At 42.2% G+C, this 17109-nt stretch overlaps 1 protein-coding gene across 5 annotated transcripts; it reads right to left on the reverse strand.

Annotated features, from left to right (window-relative positions):
- Positions 1–307: 307 nt before the first annotated feature.
- On the reverse strand, positions 308–15443 carry LOC106583643 (bridging integrator 2). 5 transcript variants are annotated; one of them, XM_014168055.2, is made up of 13 exons: positions 15196–15443; positions 14618–14785; positions 13529–13609; positions 9989–10043; positions 8894–8988; positions 4142–4237; positions 3856–3963; positions 3662–3747; positions 3476–3551; positions 3201–3283; positions 2180–2939; positions 1646–1738; positions 308–1145 (listed from the first exon to the last, which is right to left on the reverse strand). In XM_014168055.2, the coding sequence occupies exons 2-13, from the start codon at positions 14708–14710 to the stop codon at positions 1080–1082; spliced, it is 1692 nt and encodes a 563-aa protein (XP_014023530.1). In that variant the 5' UTR covers positions 14711–14785; positions 15196–15443; the 3' UTR covers positions 308–1079. The 5 variants fall into 5 exon arrangements, with proteins under 5 accessions (XP_014023530.1, XP_014023534.1, XP_014023531.1 ...); XM_014168059.2 differs by having other exon boundaries at positions 308–1142; positions 15096–15395; XM_014168056.2 differs by having other exon boundaries at positions 14618–14774; positions 15096–15392.
- Positions 15444–17109: the final 1666 nt, after the last annotated feature.

Below are 17109 nucleotides of genomic sequence, written 5' to 3' on the forward strand. Positions count from 1 at the left end.
ATCATCCTTTTCTCTCTTGACATAGGTTGCATCTGGTACAAAATGAGGTTATTCCACCAAGTTTCAAGGTCGGCCATGAAGTTGACACTAATATTCACAATCACTGCAACAACAAACAAAAAAATCATGGGAAAGCACCTCAAGTGAAAATGGGTAACCTCTGTAGTTTGTTAGACCACTAGCGCCACCTTGAGTTGTAACATGTGATACACAGGGGCTTGACTACTCATGGGCATATGGAATATTAGAAACTGGGTGGATCGAGCCCCGAATGTTGATTGGCTTATAGCAGACTGGATACAATGGGTATGACAAAACATATTTTTACTGCTCTAATTACATTGGTAAACAGTTTATAATAGCAATAAGGCACCTCAGGGGGGTTTGTCATATATTTGGCCAATATACCACACCTCAGGGCTGTGGCCAGGCACGCCGCATTGCGCTGTGCATAAGAACAGCCCTTAGCCATGGTATATTTGCCCTATAACACACCTCATCGGGCTTTATTGCTTAAGTAACCAAGCTAAAGCAGAACCATGCAACCTATTACAACAGTAAGAATCCTTTTCTTTTTGCTATTTCAACAACACCCCTCCTCTCTCACATATGACTTCATTAAACTACAACTCTTTCAATGGCATCGATATAAAAAATAAAAGGTTTCTATAAGTTTCACAGTTTCAAGGCTTACACAATGATAACACAAACAAGGCCAAAATACTGTATATCAAAAACATGTGTTAACAAAAGAACATTCTCTCGGTAAGTATGACACTCATCGGTATCTTCCAACAAGTTGAGACATGGAAGCCTGTGATTAATCGGGCTTGTGTTCCTGTTTATCCTCTTTCTTTTCTTACGTAGTCCTCCACACCCATACCATCTCCGTCCATTGCCATTGTGTGTGCCGCTGTGCTAATCGGAACTCTGAAATTTCCAACTTGCAAACTGGTTGAACGCGGCGCGTGTACCACTACAACCAGTTAGCAAGTCGGAAATGTTCTGACTAGCACATGAACACTGAATGGGTCCCCACAGCTCGAGGGGAAGACAGGAAATGACAGGTAGAAGTTGGCTCATTCTGACAGATCTCCCTGCTCAATACATGTCTTCTCCCTCACCACCTTGGCCATGCCTTCCTGCTGTAGCGGGGTAAAGGTTAACAAAAACACACCATGTTACTCACCTTTTAAGAGAGATCAGGGAAAATTTTCATGACGTGTCTCAAAGTAGGAGTGCTGATCTAGGCTCAGTTTAGTCTTTTAGGACATAATGAATGAGAACGGGGACCTGAGCCTAGATCAGCACTCCTACTCGTACGCTTTGTGAATAAAGGATCAGTTCTGCAATCTTGATAAAAGGGAACCATGAAAGTGTCAACAAAATCAAAGCAATACCATATATTGGCTCAACTTGCTACATAATGTGCTGAAAATCCCAATAATTCTAAAGTGACATGCATGTGGGGAAACTGTTTTCAAATTCGGTGTTACAGTCTGATGCACTGTTCAAATTCAGTGCTCAGTTTAAGACTATGACCTTTAGTATTACTTACTTTGTGGTCCTATTTGGAAGTTAAACTACACCAAGGAGACAGGCTAACATGAATACAAATATTGTATATTTACATGCATACACACACCTTCTCCTCTGTGTCGGCGAGGATAAGAATCACGTCTTCCACGTCATACTGCAGTGTGCCGTCTTCTGAAATGTGACCCTCCAGCGTCACTCCCTGATATCGCACCACCACATAAACAACTTTGTTAGATAAATACTCAGCACAAATGTTTCATCAAAATATAACATTTTGAATTAAAGTGCTAAGGACTTCATTTCCCTCATGTAAGGCTCAAGCTTAAATTGTTTGCATTGTAAATCATGTACTGATGTCAATGGAATCTCAAGTTAGGACTGGGCCCATACAGTATGTGCTGGCAATAGATACCTAATGCACTGAGCTGGCCATTAATTAATACATTTATATTTACACCACTTCAGGCATGTGAAACACTGAGGTCTTCTCACTTTATCCAAAAACATGGCCTTCATAATTGATTGACTAACATCTACATTTCAAAGACTGTTAGGACAATGGACTCTATATACACACACACACACACACCACACTATAATATATTATAAAGAGAATACCATTACTAGCAAAGGGAATCACCTTGTAAATGAAACCAGGTGGATTCTGGGAGTCCGAGTCATTTCCAGTGCTCTCTGTGTCACCTGCCTGCAGCGCCTGGGAAGCTCCTTCTCCCTTCTCTTCCACCACCTCCACTTGGCTGGCCTCTGCAGGGGGGAAGGAGTGCCTCACAGGGGGGGGTAAGGAAAGTTGTGGCGCAGGACGCGGTGGAGCCTTGGCTTTGCCATGCTCTGGAAGAAGCGGTGGAGCCTTGGCTTTGCCATGCTCTGGAAGATCAGCCTGGTCAGTGTCATGTGGGACTTCGCTCTCTGTGGACTCAGCCACAGCCTTCTGACTGGTAATGACCTCACCTCCAGAGGTCACCTCTGACCTTTGAACCTGCTCTTCTATGGCAGAGGAGTCCTGCAATTGGCTAAGGCCCTGCTCTTCCGAAGCACCGCCCTCTTGGAGGTCACTCAGACCCTCTGAAGCGACGTCACTCCCGACCCCGTTGTCGCTGTCGCACGCCGACCGTCTGTTGGGTGTAGTGGTGCCGTTGGAGCTCAGCTCGTCCGAGAAGTCGGACGTTTCGGAGGTGAAGACGCTGGGGTCCGCCGTGCCAGTGCCCTCGTCAGCCTCTCCTGAGATGGCAGCGGGCTCCTCAGGGATGCTCTGGGTACAGGTCTCTTTGCCGTTCTCCGGGGCTGTGGATGCGTGGAGAGCTGTGTGTTCCGAGGGGAAGGCTGTGTTACAGGGGATGGGCGCTGAGATGACCAGGGATTTTCTCTTCTTGGACTTGGTGCTAAGAGAGGATATAGAGGGTGAGATGATCTGGCTGGTTAGCAGGTTGGACATTCTTAGATCCCAGATTCTAGACTTGATGAGAAGAAAACTATTCAAATTAAAGTATATTTATTTTTTCTACATGGAAAATGAATGAATAAAAAGTTAAATAAATTCTCAAACTTCTCACATGACTATATTACCACCAACTATCACATAATAAAGACTATAAGGGGTTAAAGAAAAGTGGTACATTCTTATGGTCATCTGAAACACTGACCTGTTAAGGCCCTTGATGATAAAAGCTTTTCCTGAATGCTGAGTCTCCAGCTTCTTCATCACGCTGTAAAGCTCATGGTTCAGCTGCAATCACGTGTGGTTATTCTATTAGTCAATACCAGTTGACTTGCAGTACATTTCTTCATCTGAACAGCGAGATACTATACTACATCACATACAGTCAATGATTTAGATCTGTGATAAAGATGTGTTAAATATATTGTGATGTTTTATTCTTTTTGGGAGAATAACATCCATATCAGAATGTAGGCTTACCACACTCATTTCCTTATAGAAGACATCCCTCAGGTTGGAAATGTTTTGAAAGACGGTCACGTAGCATCCAATCCGGCTTTAGACAAGAGGGAAAATGTTATACTAGAGCAACAGTAGTCCCTCCCTATTTCCCCGTTTGGTGCCTAATGAACACGACCCCAATGTGCTGTGGTCCATTGACATCACCTTTGATAGAGAACAGGAAGCTCCTCCCTCATCTCTTTGGTGATTTCCTCAAACACAGTCTGGGCTTTGTTGAACTCTTCCTCTGCCTGATCAGAGAGATCAGAGTCCAAATGCTTTGTGTCTTTATCCAAATACATAGACAAAGAACAAAAAAAAGCTGTATAGATTCAATTTACATTTAATTTTCAACACACCTTGGTGATTTTGGCATCGTCTTTCTTCTTGGCATTCTGCAGCGCCTCCAAGTGGTGGCGTGAGGAATCGTAGTCTACTAGCTTGCGACCGCGTTTGGCTACTCGTTCCTAAGAAGCAGGGGGAGAAGCGATATTTCTGAGCACAATTCCCATGAGCCACATGGCACTAGTCACTCATGATTGTTTGTAGGACCAATCAGCAATGTAAACACATGGGGAGAGAAGAGTTGACGTGAACTAGTTCTATCGGACCAGAAACAATTGATAAGATTATATCAGACGCTACCTTGACTTCATGAAACTGTCCAGTGTAATTCTCCATGGTGCGAACTATTTGGTCTGTTAGTTTCTCTTCATAATCATTCCACAGCAAGTCCTCACTCTGTAGTAAAAAAAATTATGTTATAAATAAAACTTCAGGCTGCTTTTTACTATACAACAGAAATATTTGCCAAAAGCAAATCAAATTTTATTGGTCACATACACATATTTAGCAGATGTTATTGCCAGTGTAGTGAAATGCTTGCGTTCCTAGCTCCAACAGTGCAGTAGTATCTAACAATACACACACATTTAAAAAAGTAAAAATTGAATTTAGAAATATTAGGACGAGCAATGTCGGAGTCCAGAGTGTGTGTAATATTTAAGCAATAAGGCCCGAGGGGGTGTGGTAAATGGCCCCGAAGCATCACGGAGTGCCTGGATACAGCCCTTAGCCGTGGTATATTGGCCATATACCACAAACCCCAGAGGTGCCTTATTGCTATTATAAACTGGTTACCAATGTAATTAGAGCAGTAAAAATAAACGTTTTGTAATACCCATGGTATACGGTCTGATATACCAGGGCTGTCAGCCAATTTTAATTGTTTTTATTTAACCAGGTAGGCCAGTTGAGAACAAGTTCTCATTTACAACTGCGACCTGGCCAAGATAAAGCAAAGCAGTGTGACAAAAACAACAGAGTTACACATGGGATAAACAAACGTACAGTCAATAACACAATAGAAAAGTCTACAGTTGAAGTCGGAAGTTTACATACACCTTAGCCAAATAAACTGAGTTTAAATGTTTCACAATTCCTGACATTTAATCCTCGTTAGAATTCCGTGTCTTAGGTCAGTTAGGATCACCACTTTATTTTAAGAATGTGAAATGTCAGAATAGTAGTAGAGAATGAATTATTTCAGCTTTTATTTCTTTCATCACATTCCAACTGGGTCAGAAGTTTTACATACACTCAATTAGTATTTGGTAGCATTGCCTTTAAAATTGTTTAACCTGGGTCAAACGTCTCAGGTAGCCTTCCACAAGCTTCCCACAATAAGTTGGGAGAATTTTGGCCCATTCCTCCTGACAGAGCTGGTGTAACAGAGTCAGGTTTGTAGGCCTTCTTGCTCACACACACGCTTTTTCAGTTCTGCCCACAAATGTTCTATAGGATTGAGGTCAGGGCTTTGTGATGGCCACTCCAATACCTTGATTTTGTTGTCCTTATGCTATTTTTCCACAACTTTGGAAGTACGCTTGGGGTCACTGACCATTTGGAAGACCCGTTTGCGACCAAGCTTCAACTTCCTGACTGATGTCTTGAGATGTTGCTTCAATATATCCACCTCATTTTGCGTCCTCATGATGCCACCTATTTTGTGAAGTGCACCAGTCCCTTCCTGCAGCAAAGCACCCCTACAACATGATGCTGCCACCCCATGCTTCACGGTTGGGATGGTGTTCGTCGGCTTGCAAGCCTCCCCCTTTTTCCTCCAAACAAAACGATGGCCATTATGGCCAAAATGATCTATTTTTGTTTCATCAGACCAGAGGACATTTCTCCAAAAAGTACAATCTTTGTTCCCATGTGCAGTTGCAAACCATAGTCTGGCTTTTTTATGGCTGTTTTGGAGCAGTGGCTTCTTCCTTGCTGAGCGGCCTTTCAGGTTATGTCGATATAGGACTCGTTTTACTGAGGATAGAGATACTTTTGTACCCGTTTCCTCCAGCAATTTTTCGTCTGAGGTTTTGGCTGATTTCTTTTGATTTTCCCATGATGCCAAGCAAAGAGGCACTGAGTTTAAAGGGAGGCCTTGAAATACATCCACAGGTACACCTCCAATTGACTCAAATGATATCAATTAGCCTATCAGAAGCTTCTAAAGCATTACATAATTTTCTGGAATTTTCCAAGCTGTTTAAAGGCAGTCAACTTAGTGTATGTAAACTTGTTGGAAAAATGTCTTGTGTCATGCACAAAGAAAATGTCCTAACCGACTTGCCAAAACTGTAGTTCGTTAACAATACATTTGTGGAGTGGTTGAAAAACAAGTTTTAATGACTCCAACCTAAGTTTATGTAAACTTCCGACTTCAACTGTACCTGCTGGAGCGCGTGCTACGGGTGGGTGCTGCTATGGTGACCAGTGAGCTGAGATAAGGCGGGGCTTTACCTAGCAAAGACTTATTGATCGCCTAGAGCCAGTGGGTTTGGCGACGAATATGTAGTGAGGGCCAGCCAACGAGAGCATACAGGTCGCAGTGGTGTTGTAGTATATGGGGCTTTGGTGACAAAATGGATGGCACCGTGATAGACTCCATCCAGTTTGCTGAGTGTTGGAGGCTATTTTGTAAATGACATTGCCAAAGTCAAGGATCGGTCGAATTTTCAGTTTTACGAGGGTATGTTTGGCAGCATGAGTTAAGGAGGCTTTGTTTTCGAAATAGGAAGCCGATTCTAGATTTAATTTTGGATTGGAGATGCTTAATGTGAGTCTGGAAGGAGTTTACAGTCTAATCAGCATTTAGGGCTCGCACCAACCAGTTTGTTTGTTTGTTTGTGCGTCTGTGAGTGAGATGGGATGTTTAGACATTATGGACAGTATGTGGATAGAATATTTAGTATATCTGAAGAATATGTACAGCAATAGTTGAACAGGATGGCCTTGACTAGAATACAGTACAAACATATGAAGTGGGTAAAACAGTATGTAAACATTATCAAAGTGACCAGTGTTCAATGACTATGTACACAGGGTAGCAGTCTCCATGGTGAATGGTTGAATACCGGGTGGTAGCCGGCTAATAACAGTGACTAAAGTTCAGGGCAGGGTACCGGCTAGTGGTGACTATTTAACAGTCTGATGGCCTTGAGACTGAAAAACAGCTTTGGTCTCGGTCCCAGCTTTGATGCACCTGTACTGACCTCGCCTTCTGGATGGTAGCGGGGTAACAAGCCATGGCTCGGGTGGCTGAGGTCCTTGATGATTTTCTTGGCTTTCCTATGACACCAGGTGCTGTAGGGCAGGCAGTGTGCCCCCGGTGATGTGTTGGGCAGACCACACCACCATCTGGAGAGCCCTGTGGTTGCATTCGGTGCAGTTGCGGTACCATGCGGTGATACAGTCCGACAGGATGCGCTCAATGGTGCATCTGTAAAAATTAGAGTGGGTCTTTGGGGCCAAGACTAATTTCTTCAGCTTCCTGAGTTAGAAGAGGCGCTGTTGCGCCTTCTCCAACACACTGTGTGGGTGGACCATTTCAGATTGTCAGTGATGTGTACGACGAGGAACTTGAAGCTTTTCACCTTCTCCACTGCGGCCCTGTTGATGTGGATGGGTGCATGCTCCCTCTGCTGTCTCCCATGATCAGCTCTTTCATTTTGTTGACATAGAGGTTATTTTCATGGCACCACTCCGCCAGGGCCCTCACCTCCTCCCTGTAGGCGGTCTTGTCATTGGTAATCAGGCCTACATCTGTTGTGTCGTCTGCAAACTTGATGATTGAGTTGGAGGCGTGCATTGCCACGCAGTCATGGGTTAATAGGGAGTACAGGAGGGGGCTGAGCATGCACCCTTGTGGGGCCCGCGCTGAGGATCAGCATGGCAGATGTGTTGCTACCTACCCTCACCACCTGAAGGCGGCCCGTCGGGAAGTCCAGGACCCAGTTGTACAGGGCAGGGTTCAGACCCAGGGCCCCAAGCTTAATGATGAGCTTGGAGGGTACTATGGCGTTGAAGGCTGAGCTATAGTCAATGAACAGCATTCTTACATAAGTATTCCTCTTGGTCAGATGGGATAGGGCAATGTGATGGCGATTGCGTCATCTGTGGATCTGTTGGGGCGTTATGGAAATTGCAGTGGGTCTAGGGTGTCAAGTAAGGTAGAGGTGATATGATCCTTGACCAGTCTCTCAAAGCACTTCATGATGACAGAAGTGAGTGCTACGGGCAATAGTCATTTAGTTACCTTAGCTTTCTTGGGTACAGGAACAATGGTGGACATCTTGAAGCAAGTGTGGACAACAGACTGGGATAGGGAGAGATTGAATATGTCTGTGCATGCTCTGAGGATGAGGCTAGGGATGCCGTCTGGACCGGCAGCCTTGCGAGGGTTAACACACTTAAAATGTCTTACTCATGTTAACCACAGAGCACGAGAGCTCACGGTAGCCTGCATCGGCAGTACTGTTTCCCTTGAAGTTGGTGAAGGTGTTTAGCTTGTTTCGGGGAGCAAGACGATGTCCCCAACATCGCTTGTTTTCCCTTTATAATCTATGATTGTCTGGAGTCCCTGCCACATAAGTCTGGTGTCTGAGCCGTTGAATTGCGAATACACTCTGTCTCTATACTGACTGTTTGTGCGCCACCATATTCCCAGTCACGTGGTTAAATGCAGTGGTTCACGCTTTCATTTTTGCGCGAATGCTGCCATCTATCCATGGTTTCTGGATCGGATAGGTTTTAATCGTACAGTGGGAAAATCCCCTATAGACTTCCTGATCAAATCCAGCCACCGTGTCAGTGTATACTAACAATTATTATAAATACACACCGAAAGAACTGCCTCACCTGAAACATGAAAAGCACTTTTGCCTAACTGTAGTCTGAAAATGAAACTCTGGTCAACACACTGGTATTATTGTATACTCGGCTCTTATTTAATGGTTCTCAGACCAACATTTTGGTCAATAGATCTTCGTCAGGGGTTCTTCCTCTAGTCTACAACAAAAAAATCCACTTGTCTGAAAACACCCATCTATGGCCCACCTCCATGATGACAGACAGGTCCTCTCCTCCCTGCCAGTCAGGTTCGTAGACATCTCTTAACGTCTGGGACAGTCGCTTGGAAGTCTCATGCATCACTGTGGAGAAGGACAGAAGGAACGTGTGAACTAGAGCAAAACTAATGCATTTAGATGACACTATAAAGCTAATAGCTATTGTTCAGGACAGCCAAGTGAGAAAGTAGAGATGTGTAGCTTGCCTAGCAGATACCTTGTTAGCTAGACCAAGGGTCAGAGTCTGGGGATGTGGGTTGAATGTTTGAAACTAGGGTTGTATTCATTAGGCACCAATCTGATGGAAACAGAACCTGAACTTTTCCAATAAGAAACGCTTGTTTTCTGTTGCAAAACGTTTTGCTTTGGTGTGCACTAATGAATAGCACCAAGCTTTTGGCCTTTACACAGCTCGTATGACAAAAATCAGCATGGATGGCACATTTAGATGAAATGGTTTTGTGGCACACTGCAGAGTCGGGCTACACCTACACTTAAAGGTCAAAACAAGACGGGCTTCACTTGAAGTAGTATGCAAATGGTAGCACCAACAAACAAAAAAACATTATTGTTCCTGCTCAAATTAATAACCGGTTCATTTGCAGAGTCTTCCCTTTTTAATGGCTGGTAGTTCTTTGATTTTATAAATTGACAGTTATGCTACCAGAGAGGTTTTGAAAGTATGGTCAGTTTACACAACAACAAAAAAGAATAACATAAAAAAAAAGACTGGCCAGTGTGTTAAGTTGAACACTACTGTACAAGATATAGCCCTCCTACTATATTAAACAGTTTAAAGAAGACCAAAGTAATGATTTCAGATCTTGTGGCCATGAAAATACCTATATATAAAAAATACAAAAAAATAACTTGATATTTGGTTTTGACCAGAATATGAATATGGCAGCTTGAACTGCCCAAATGTGCAGGGCAACACTACAAATAAGTACAGAGTCTATAACCTGTTTTTCTTCAATTAAGAAACCGGTAATGTATTTGATTTGACTAATCAGATCTAGGGCCATAGGTGCTCTCATGCCCGAGAGCAACCTCTGCTATGGATTGAGATGTAGACAGATCCTACCTTTCACTGCAGTGAAGTATGCTTTGACTTCTTTGAATAGCCTGCCGCCATCATTCTGTTGGTTGTAAAGATAGAAGATTCTATGAGGGGGTTATATTTCCTTACAGTGAGAACATCCATCAAAAGACCCTTTCCAGTTTGACTTCACCTTTACAGAAGATAAATCTCCCATAAACATTATAAGAGACCAGGAACTTCACAATTCAAGTTGTACAGTCACATTTTGGAAACATTTCACAAACAATAAGAGTACAAAGTGTTCGAGTATTAAAAGTGACACTTGAGTCATTGAAAAGGTCCTCCTTCTTTTTGAAGGGACAAATTGAAAACAAGTCAAATGGTTATATTTTTGTGCTTCAAGGAGCAAGAGAAACCAATGACTTTAAAAACATTTCAGTATAAAGGAGGATATTGTTTTACACAAGACAGTCTGGTGAAAATATCACGGGGGCGGCCTACTCGGTTTCGTAATAGAAGTGCGATATAAGAGTGAAAACTGTCTAAGGGTGGAGCTCCTTCCTGTGACATGTCATGTTATCGGCATGCACAAAATTGGTCAGAGCTGAGAAAAGTCAGAGGTTAACGGACAGGTCGTCATGGAATTTATTAAAATTATTTCGGAGAAAATGTTCAGACTAATGACTATTTCTCAAATGATACATGCTGATTTGGTGAAATGCCCCAAAACACAGAGATTTAAGATGACACACAGCTCTGAGGGCAGTTAAACGGTTAACCTAACGTCAGATATGGCTCACTTTCAAGATATAAACTGAATCTATCGGAGAACATTTGTATGGTTGACCAACACAAGGACAGTAAAAACAAAATTATTAAGCAGACAAAACATCTGTTATAAAGTGCTTTTTCCAAACGAGTGACTGACCAGTGGCTAGAGTCAGTAAGCCATTTGACAGCATATCAGCCAGTAAAATTACATGTTTACTAAGAATGTAAACAAAGTGCAAGGAAGACCACCGTTCCAAATGCCTGGAGTTTAAATCCATTAAATTAGCAATGCAAAAAAGTTTCAGTCGTGTGAATATGGTCCTTATGTGACTTAAGGGATGAAGAGACTAGACGTCGACCAATTATGATTTTTCAACGTCGATACCGATTATTGGAGGACCAAAAAACGTCGATACCGATTAAAATCAGCCGATATTTTTGTAATAATGACAATTACAACAATACTGAATGAACACTTATTTTAACTTAATATAACACATCAATAAAGTCAATTTAGCCTCAAATAAATAATGAAACATGTTCAATTTGGTTTAAATAATGCAAAAACAAAGTGTTGGAGAAGAAAGTAAAAGTGCATTATGTGCCATGTAAGAAAGCTAACGTTTAAGTTCCTTGCTCAGAACATGAGAACATATGAAAGCTGGTGGTTCCTTTTAACGAGTCTTCAATATTCCCAGGTAAGAAGTTTTAGGTTGTAGTTATTCTAAGAATTATAGGACTATTTCTCTCTATATGATTTGTATTTCATATACCTTTGACTATTGGATGTTCTTATAGGCACTTCAGCATTGCCAGTGTAACAGTGTAGCTTCCGTCGCTCTCCTCGCTCCTACCTGGGCTCGAACCAGGAACACATCGACAACAGCCACCCTCGAAGCAGCGTTACCCATGCAGAGCAAGGGAAACAACTACTCCAAGTCTCAGAGCGAGTGACGTTTGAAACGCTATTAGCGCGCACCCCGCTAACTAGCCAGCCATTTCACATCGGTTACACCAGCCTAATCTCGGGAGTTGATAGGCTTGAAGTCATAAACAGCGCAATGCTTGAAGCATTGCGAAGAGCTGCTGGCAAAACGCACGAAAGTGCTGTTTGAATGAATGCTTACGAGCCTGCTGGTGCCTACCACCGCTCAGTCAGACTGCTCTATCAAATATCAAATCATAGACTTAATTATAACACACAGAAATACGAGCCTTAGGTCATTAATATGGTCGAATCCGTAAACTATCATTTCGAAAACAAAACGTTTATTCTTTCAGTGAAATACGGAACCGTTCCGTATTTTATCTAACGGGTGGCATCCCTAAGTCTAAATATTCCTGTTACATTGCACAACCTTGAATGTTATGTCATAATTACGTAAAATTCTGGCAAATTAGTTCGCAACGAGCCAGACGGCCCAAACTGTTGCATATACCCCTGACTCTGCATGCAATGAACGCAAGAGAAGTGACAATTTCACCTGGTTAATATTGCCTGCTAACCTTGATTTCTTTTAGCTAAATATGCAGGTTTAAAAATATATACTTCTGTGTATTAATTTTAAGAAAGGCATTGATGTTTATGGTTAGGTACAGTCGTGCAACGATTGTGCTTTTTTCGCAAATGCGCTTTTGTTAAATCATCCCCCGATTGGCGAAGTTGGCCGTCTTTGTTAGGAAGAAATAGTCTTCACAGTTCGCAACGAGCCACGCGGCCCAAACTGCTGCACATACCCTGACTCTGTTGCAGAGGTGACACATTTTCCCTAGTTAAAAGAAATTCATGTCCTTTTTCGCGAATGCGCACCGATTATATGCAACGCAGGACAGGCTAGATAAACTAGTAATAATCATCAACCATGTGTAGTTAACTAGTGATTATGATTGATTGATTGTTTTTTAAGATAAGTTTAATGCTAGCGAGCAACATACCTTGGCTTCTTACTGCAGTCGCGTAACAGGCAAGCTCCTCGTGGAGTGCAATGTAGAGCAGGTGGTTAGAGCATTGGACTAGTAAACCGTAAGGTTGCAAGATTGAATCCCCGAGCTGACAAGGTAAAAATCTCGTTCTGCCCCTTAACAAGGCAGTTAACCCACTGTTCCTAGGCCGTCATTGAAAATAAGAATGTGTTCTTTACTGCCTTGCCTAGTTAAAGTTAGGTGTAAAAAATATATATATATATAATAATAAAAAAGAAAAGAAATGATTATTTATTTCAAATCGGCATCCAAAAATAGCAATTTCCGATTGTTATGAAAACTTGAAATCGGCCCCAATTAATCGACCATTCCGATTAATCGGTCGACCTCTAGAAGAGACTTGAGCAACCAACAGTAAGTACGACTCATTACCTAATATAAGTTACATAAAGTTTGTATCGATGTGCATCAGTCAGTATGTTAACATGCACACTAATAATTCGACATTACACTAATTATGGCAGTAGGCCGAGTATAGCAATAGCCATGTAAAAATTTTACTCTGCTTATCTTAAATTGGCGTACGGTCAAAATTGAAGTCCGCATACGCTGATTCAAACACCTGATTTTCTGAGCAATCTTACGAATGATTAAAAAATGTAAACTGCTTATACGGCTGGAACGCAGATTTAATAGATCTGCTGCTGTGCCAGGACCGGTAGTGCAAGACACCCTATGATGTGCAAGTTCGGAATAACTCTAAGTATGCATCTTAGAAATAGTTCTCATACAAACAATGTCCGAACTCAGAATCTAATAGGTTTTGCAAAAATAACATGGTTGAACGTTTATTTTGATTGAAGAAAATGCATACATCGCCATCGGTACCTGTTGTTTGAGAAGGTTCTGGGAGTACTGCTCAAACTGTTCATCTTTTGTCTCCATGTTCTTACCCAGCTTCTGCATGACCTATGACAAGATGAAAACAAACATGTCTGAAACCTGTGGATAGGTCCCCAGCTAACATTAAAAAGACTTGAGTCTCTAAACAGGTACTGTTGTTGAGGTTGACCAGTGTGAGGTACTAACAATCGCACTTACATTATACTAGGCCCTACGTTGTATTCCATAATGATTCTAATCAACGAGTTAAAAAGCGAACTGTAATAGGATAAGGGCCACACTATTTTCTATACAGAGGCCAACATCATGTCTTGCATTCCCCTTCCCAAAAATGACCTCTGTGGTTGACCCCAAATGATAGGATGGAACTTGGGCACAACTGAACCGATTTAATTTTACATAGACTACAATATCTGACAACACATCAAACGACACGCTCTGTTCTGTTTTGAGGGTTTCAGCAGCAAAGTGAAACTAGCAGAGCAGAACCCAGGCCAAGCAGTGAACCACAAAGCCACCAAGTAAGAGTAGCAGGGGAGAGGAAGTGTACAGCAGAGGCAGGAAGTGGCATTTGCAAAAACATCAACAAAAAGGAATTAACAAACTAATACTGACAAAGCCCATGGAAATTCCTCCATAAAGGCGAGAGAGTTAATTCGGCTGATTTCTATTGGAATAGACAACTAACTTTATATAGGCTAGCTCAAAAAAAAGGTCAATGGAATATTGTTTGAACTGGGTTTATTTGTGTCTCAAGGAATTAAGCTGGGAGATATCAACATCAAAGGCCTACATTCAGCATAATGATTCTTCAAACAGATGAAATACTTAAACCCCCAGACAACAGTCAGCATCGATAGACAATGTCTGAAGAAATTGTATTACTGTAACAGACAACGTGGGCCTACTGTCACCATAATAATTTAATATCAATATGCATAAACAGGCCAATAACTTGAGCATCACTAGTTCAAGTAGCCCAAATAACAAGGATAGTCGTGTAGAATAGCCTAAAGAATTGTGGCAATCTTGATTTCAGGGTAACAAAGATGCCACGGTTCACTAGTTGCTTACCTTCTCCTGAGCTCGATTCAATGACTTTTGTACCAGTTTGGCAAAACCTCCAGCCCCAGCCCCGATGTTTGGCCCCATCTTGTTCTCTGCCATCGTGTCTTCTCACTGCGGTCTATGTATGATTCCTCTTGTTAAGCCGCTGCTCTGGTGCTTATATCTGTTGAGTTACTTGGGGGGCGGAGAGGAAGATTCAGTTCCGATCTCAGAGGACTCTCTCTAACACACACGCGACTTAGCTGTAGTATACCCATGTAATGTTTGTGCCAGCTTCAAAAATGTTATCTTGCAATGAAACGGGTAATAACATGCTGGTTTCAAAATAAGTCGACAGACAACATGAAACATACTCGATCCTCTTGTACAAACTTGTAAAATAGTCAGTGAATATTACGTTGCGGCAGGAGGGCGGTGTCTTTAGAGATATTTACCCAATATCCAAGAAATTGCTTCAACATGATAAAGACTAGACTTGACTCACCTCCGTGATTCACACCATGCTTATCCCGTCATCCGCAAGTAAACGCAATGCTTTTGCGCAACCAAACACAGGTAGATCGCAGGATGAATATACTACTCACCTGAAAAACACGAAACGTTAACTTGTTGTTCTATTCCTGTTCTATATCTAGAGGTGGGTTCAGTTCGCTTGAATGGTTGGTACTGAACGACACGTTTCCCCCCAAAAACGTTCTTGAACAGACTTTGAGGTATGTTTCATCCGGTTTGATGGGTGTGGGTTGAAGCAATGAGTGACGTTTTAAAAGAGAAGAGGCCATGCTGACATCATTCCCTAACCCACAACCCCTCCCCGTTTTTAAACTGCTCGTTCAGGACAGGACTGTTTCCATTCAATTGAATATTCCAGAACGTAAAAACGTCTGAAGGCAGCCCTGGTGACATCATGGTAAATTAGTTAAAGGTCCAATGCAGCCGTTTTGTCAGGGCAGTCAAAAACGTGATTTTCCAAATAGAGTGTGATTGCGGCCAGCCATTAGGGCGGCAGGTAGTCTAGTGGTTAGAGCATTGGGCCAGTAAATGAAAGGTTGTTAGATTGAATCCCCAAGCGTACAAGGTATAAATATGTCCTTCTGCCTTAACCCACTGTTCCTAGGCCGTCATTGTAAATAAGAATTTGTTCTTAACTGTCTTGCCTAGTTAAATAAAATAGAAATAAATAATTCACCCGCCTGCTGTGTACTGTAGTCCTCCTAGTTAGCTAGCACACAGTGTCTTAGACTGCCTGCCGAACACCTGCCATCGTTAACAGAACTTCCGGAAAGCGGTGCGAGACGGGTGGGGATGAAGGACACTGCTAGCTAGCTAGCTACTGTCAAAGATATTTATAAATTACCCTAACTGCTCCTTGTTCTATCTATGCTACCGTTGTCACCCCCGCCTCTTCTTCCAATGTTATGATACATTACCGCCACCTACTGTACTGGAGCGCATCCCGCTAGTGTACCTAGCTTAAAAATGAACCAATAGAATTATAAAGAAAGGGTTCTTGCAGCTGCAGGAATGGCCACATGCAGGAACCCCCCGAATTGCGGGCCGCAATTGCACCCTTCTGGAGTTTCCTGTGTTTTATAAACTGTACAAAACATTAGGAACACCTTCCTAATATTAAATTGCACCCCTTTTTGCCCTCAGAACAGCCTCAATTTGTCAGAGCATGGTCTCTGCAAGGTGTCGAATGCGTTCCACAGGGATGCTGGCCCATGTTGACTCTAATGCTTGTTCGGTGGATGTCCTTTGGCTGGTGGACCATTCTTGATATACACAGAAAACGCAGCAACGTTTCAGTTCTTGACACAAACCAGTGTGCCTGGCACCTACTACCATACCCCGCACTTAAGTATTTTGTCTTGCCTGTTCATCCTCTGAATGACACACATACACAATCCATGTCTCAATTGTCTCAATGCTTCAAAATCCTTCTTTAACCTGTCTCCTCCCCTTCATCTACACAGATTAGGGTTGTAAAGGGTCAGAAACTTTCTGGTAAATTTCCAGATTTTTTTCCGGAAATTTTCCATGGGAAGTTAAGCCCTGTAATTTTGGGAATTTTTCTTAAATTCATCAAAAAGCTTATAACAGTGAAAGTTTTTTGTGGGATACACATAAGTCAATTCTAGGTCTTGAGGCATATTTCGGTTAAACTATCTCCAATTCAATGGAATTGCAACCCTCTGAATGCACAGTGCATTCTTCGATCACATGTACAGCTGATTCTCAAGATCTTGCACACTAATGAGATGCTATTGAGCCCACACTACTACACTGTCTGAGCCAAGGACTACATGCTTTTTGGTAAGTTTTGATTACAATACTGTGTGGGGTGAATATATTTGATATGACAAACATGATTTTTTGTTAACTAGTAAATAGTAGCCTACAGCAAAGTGTGTTATATAATTTTGAACTTGTTAACAATTTCTGCTAGTTAGTTTTTGCTATCATGTGGGTTTTAGTTTGCTTGAGCCTGCTGACTG

Source organism: Salmo salar, chromosome ssa22 (assembly GCF_905237065.1).
Source record: "Salmo salar chromosome ssa22, Ssal_v3.1, whole genome shotgun sequence".
In the NCBI taxonomy this organism is placed as follows: Eukaryota; Metazoa; Chordata; class Actinopteri; order Salmoniformes; family Salmonidae; genus Salmo; species Salmo salar.

What these genes read in the sequence shown, in the direction of transcription:
- LOC106583643 (XM_014168055.2), bottom strand. Translation starts at nt 14,710, where the DNA reads ATGGCAGAGAACAAGATGGGGCCAAACATCGGGGCTGGGGCTGGAGGT. An exon ending in ACCTGTCTGTCATCATGGAG is followed by an intron (nt 4,238 to 8,893) that starts GTGGGCCATAGA and finishes TTTTTACTACAG; the next exon opens with AGTGAGGACTTGCTGTGGAA. An exon ending in ATCATCAAGGGCCTTAACAG is followed by an intron (nt 2,940 to 3,200) that starts GTCAGTGTTTCA and finishes ATCCTCTCTTAG; the next exon opens with CACCAAGTCCAAGAAGAGAA.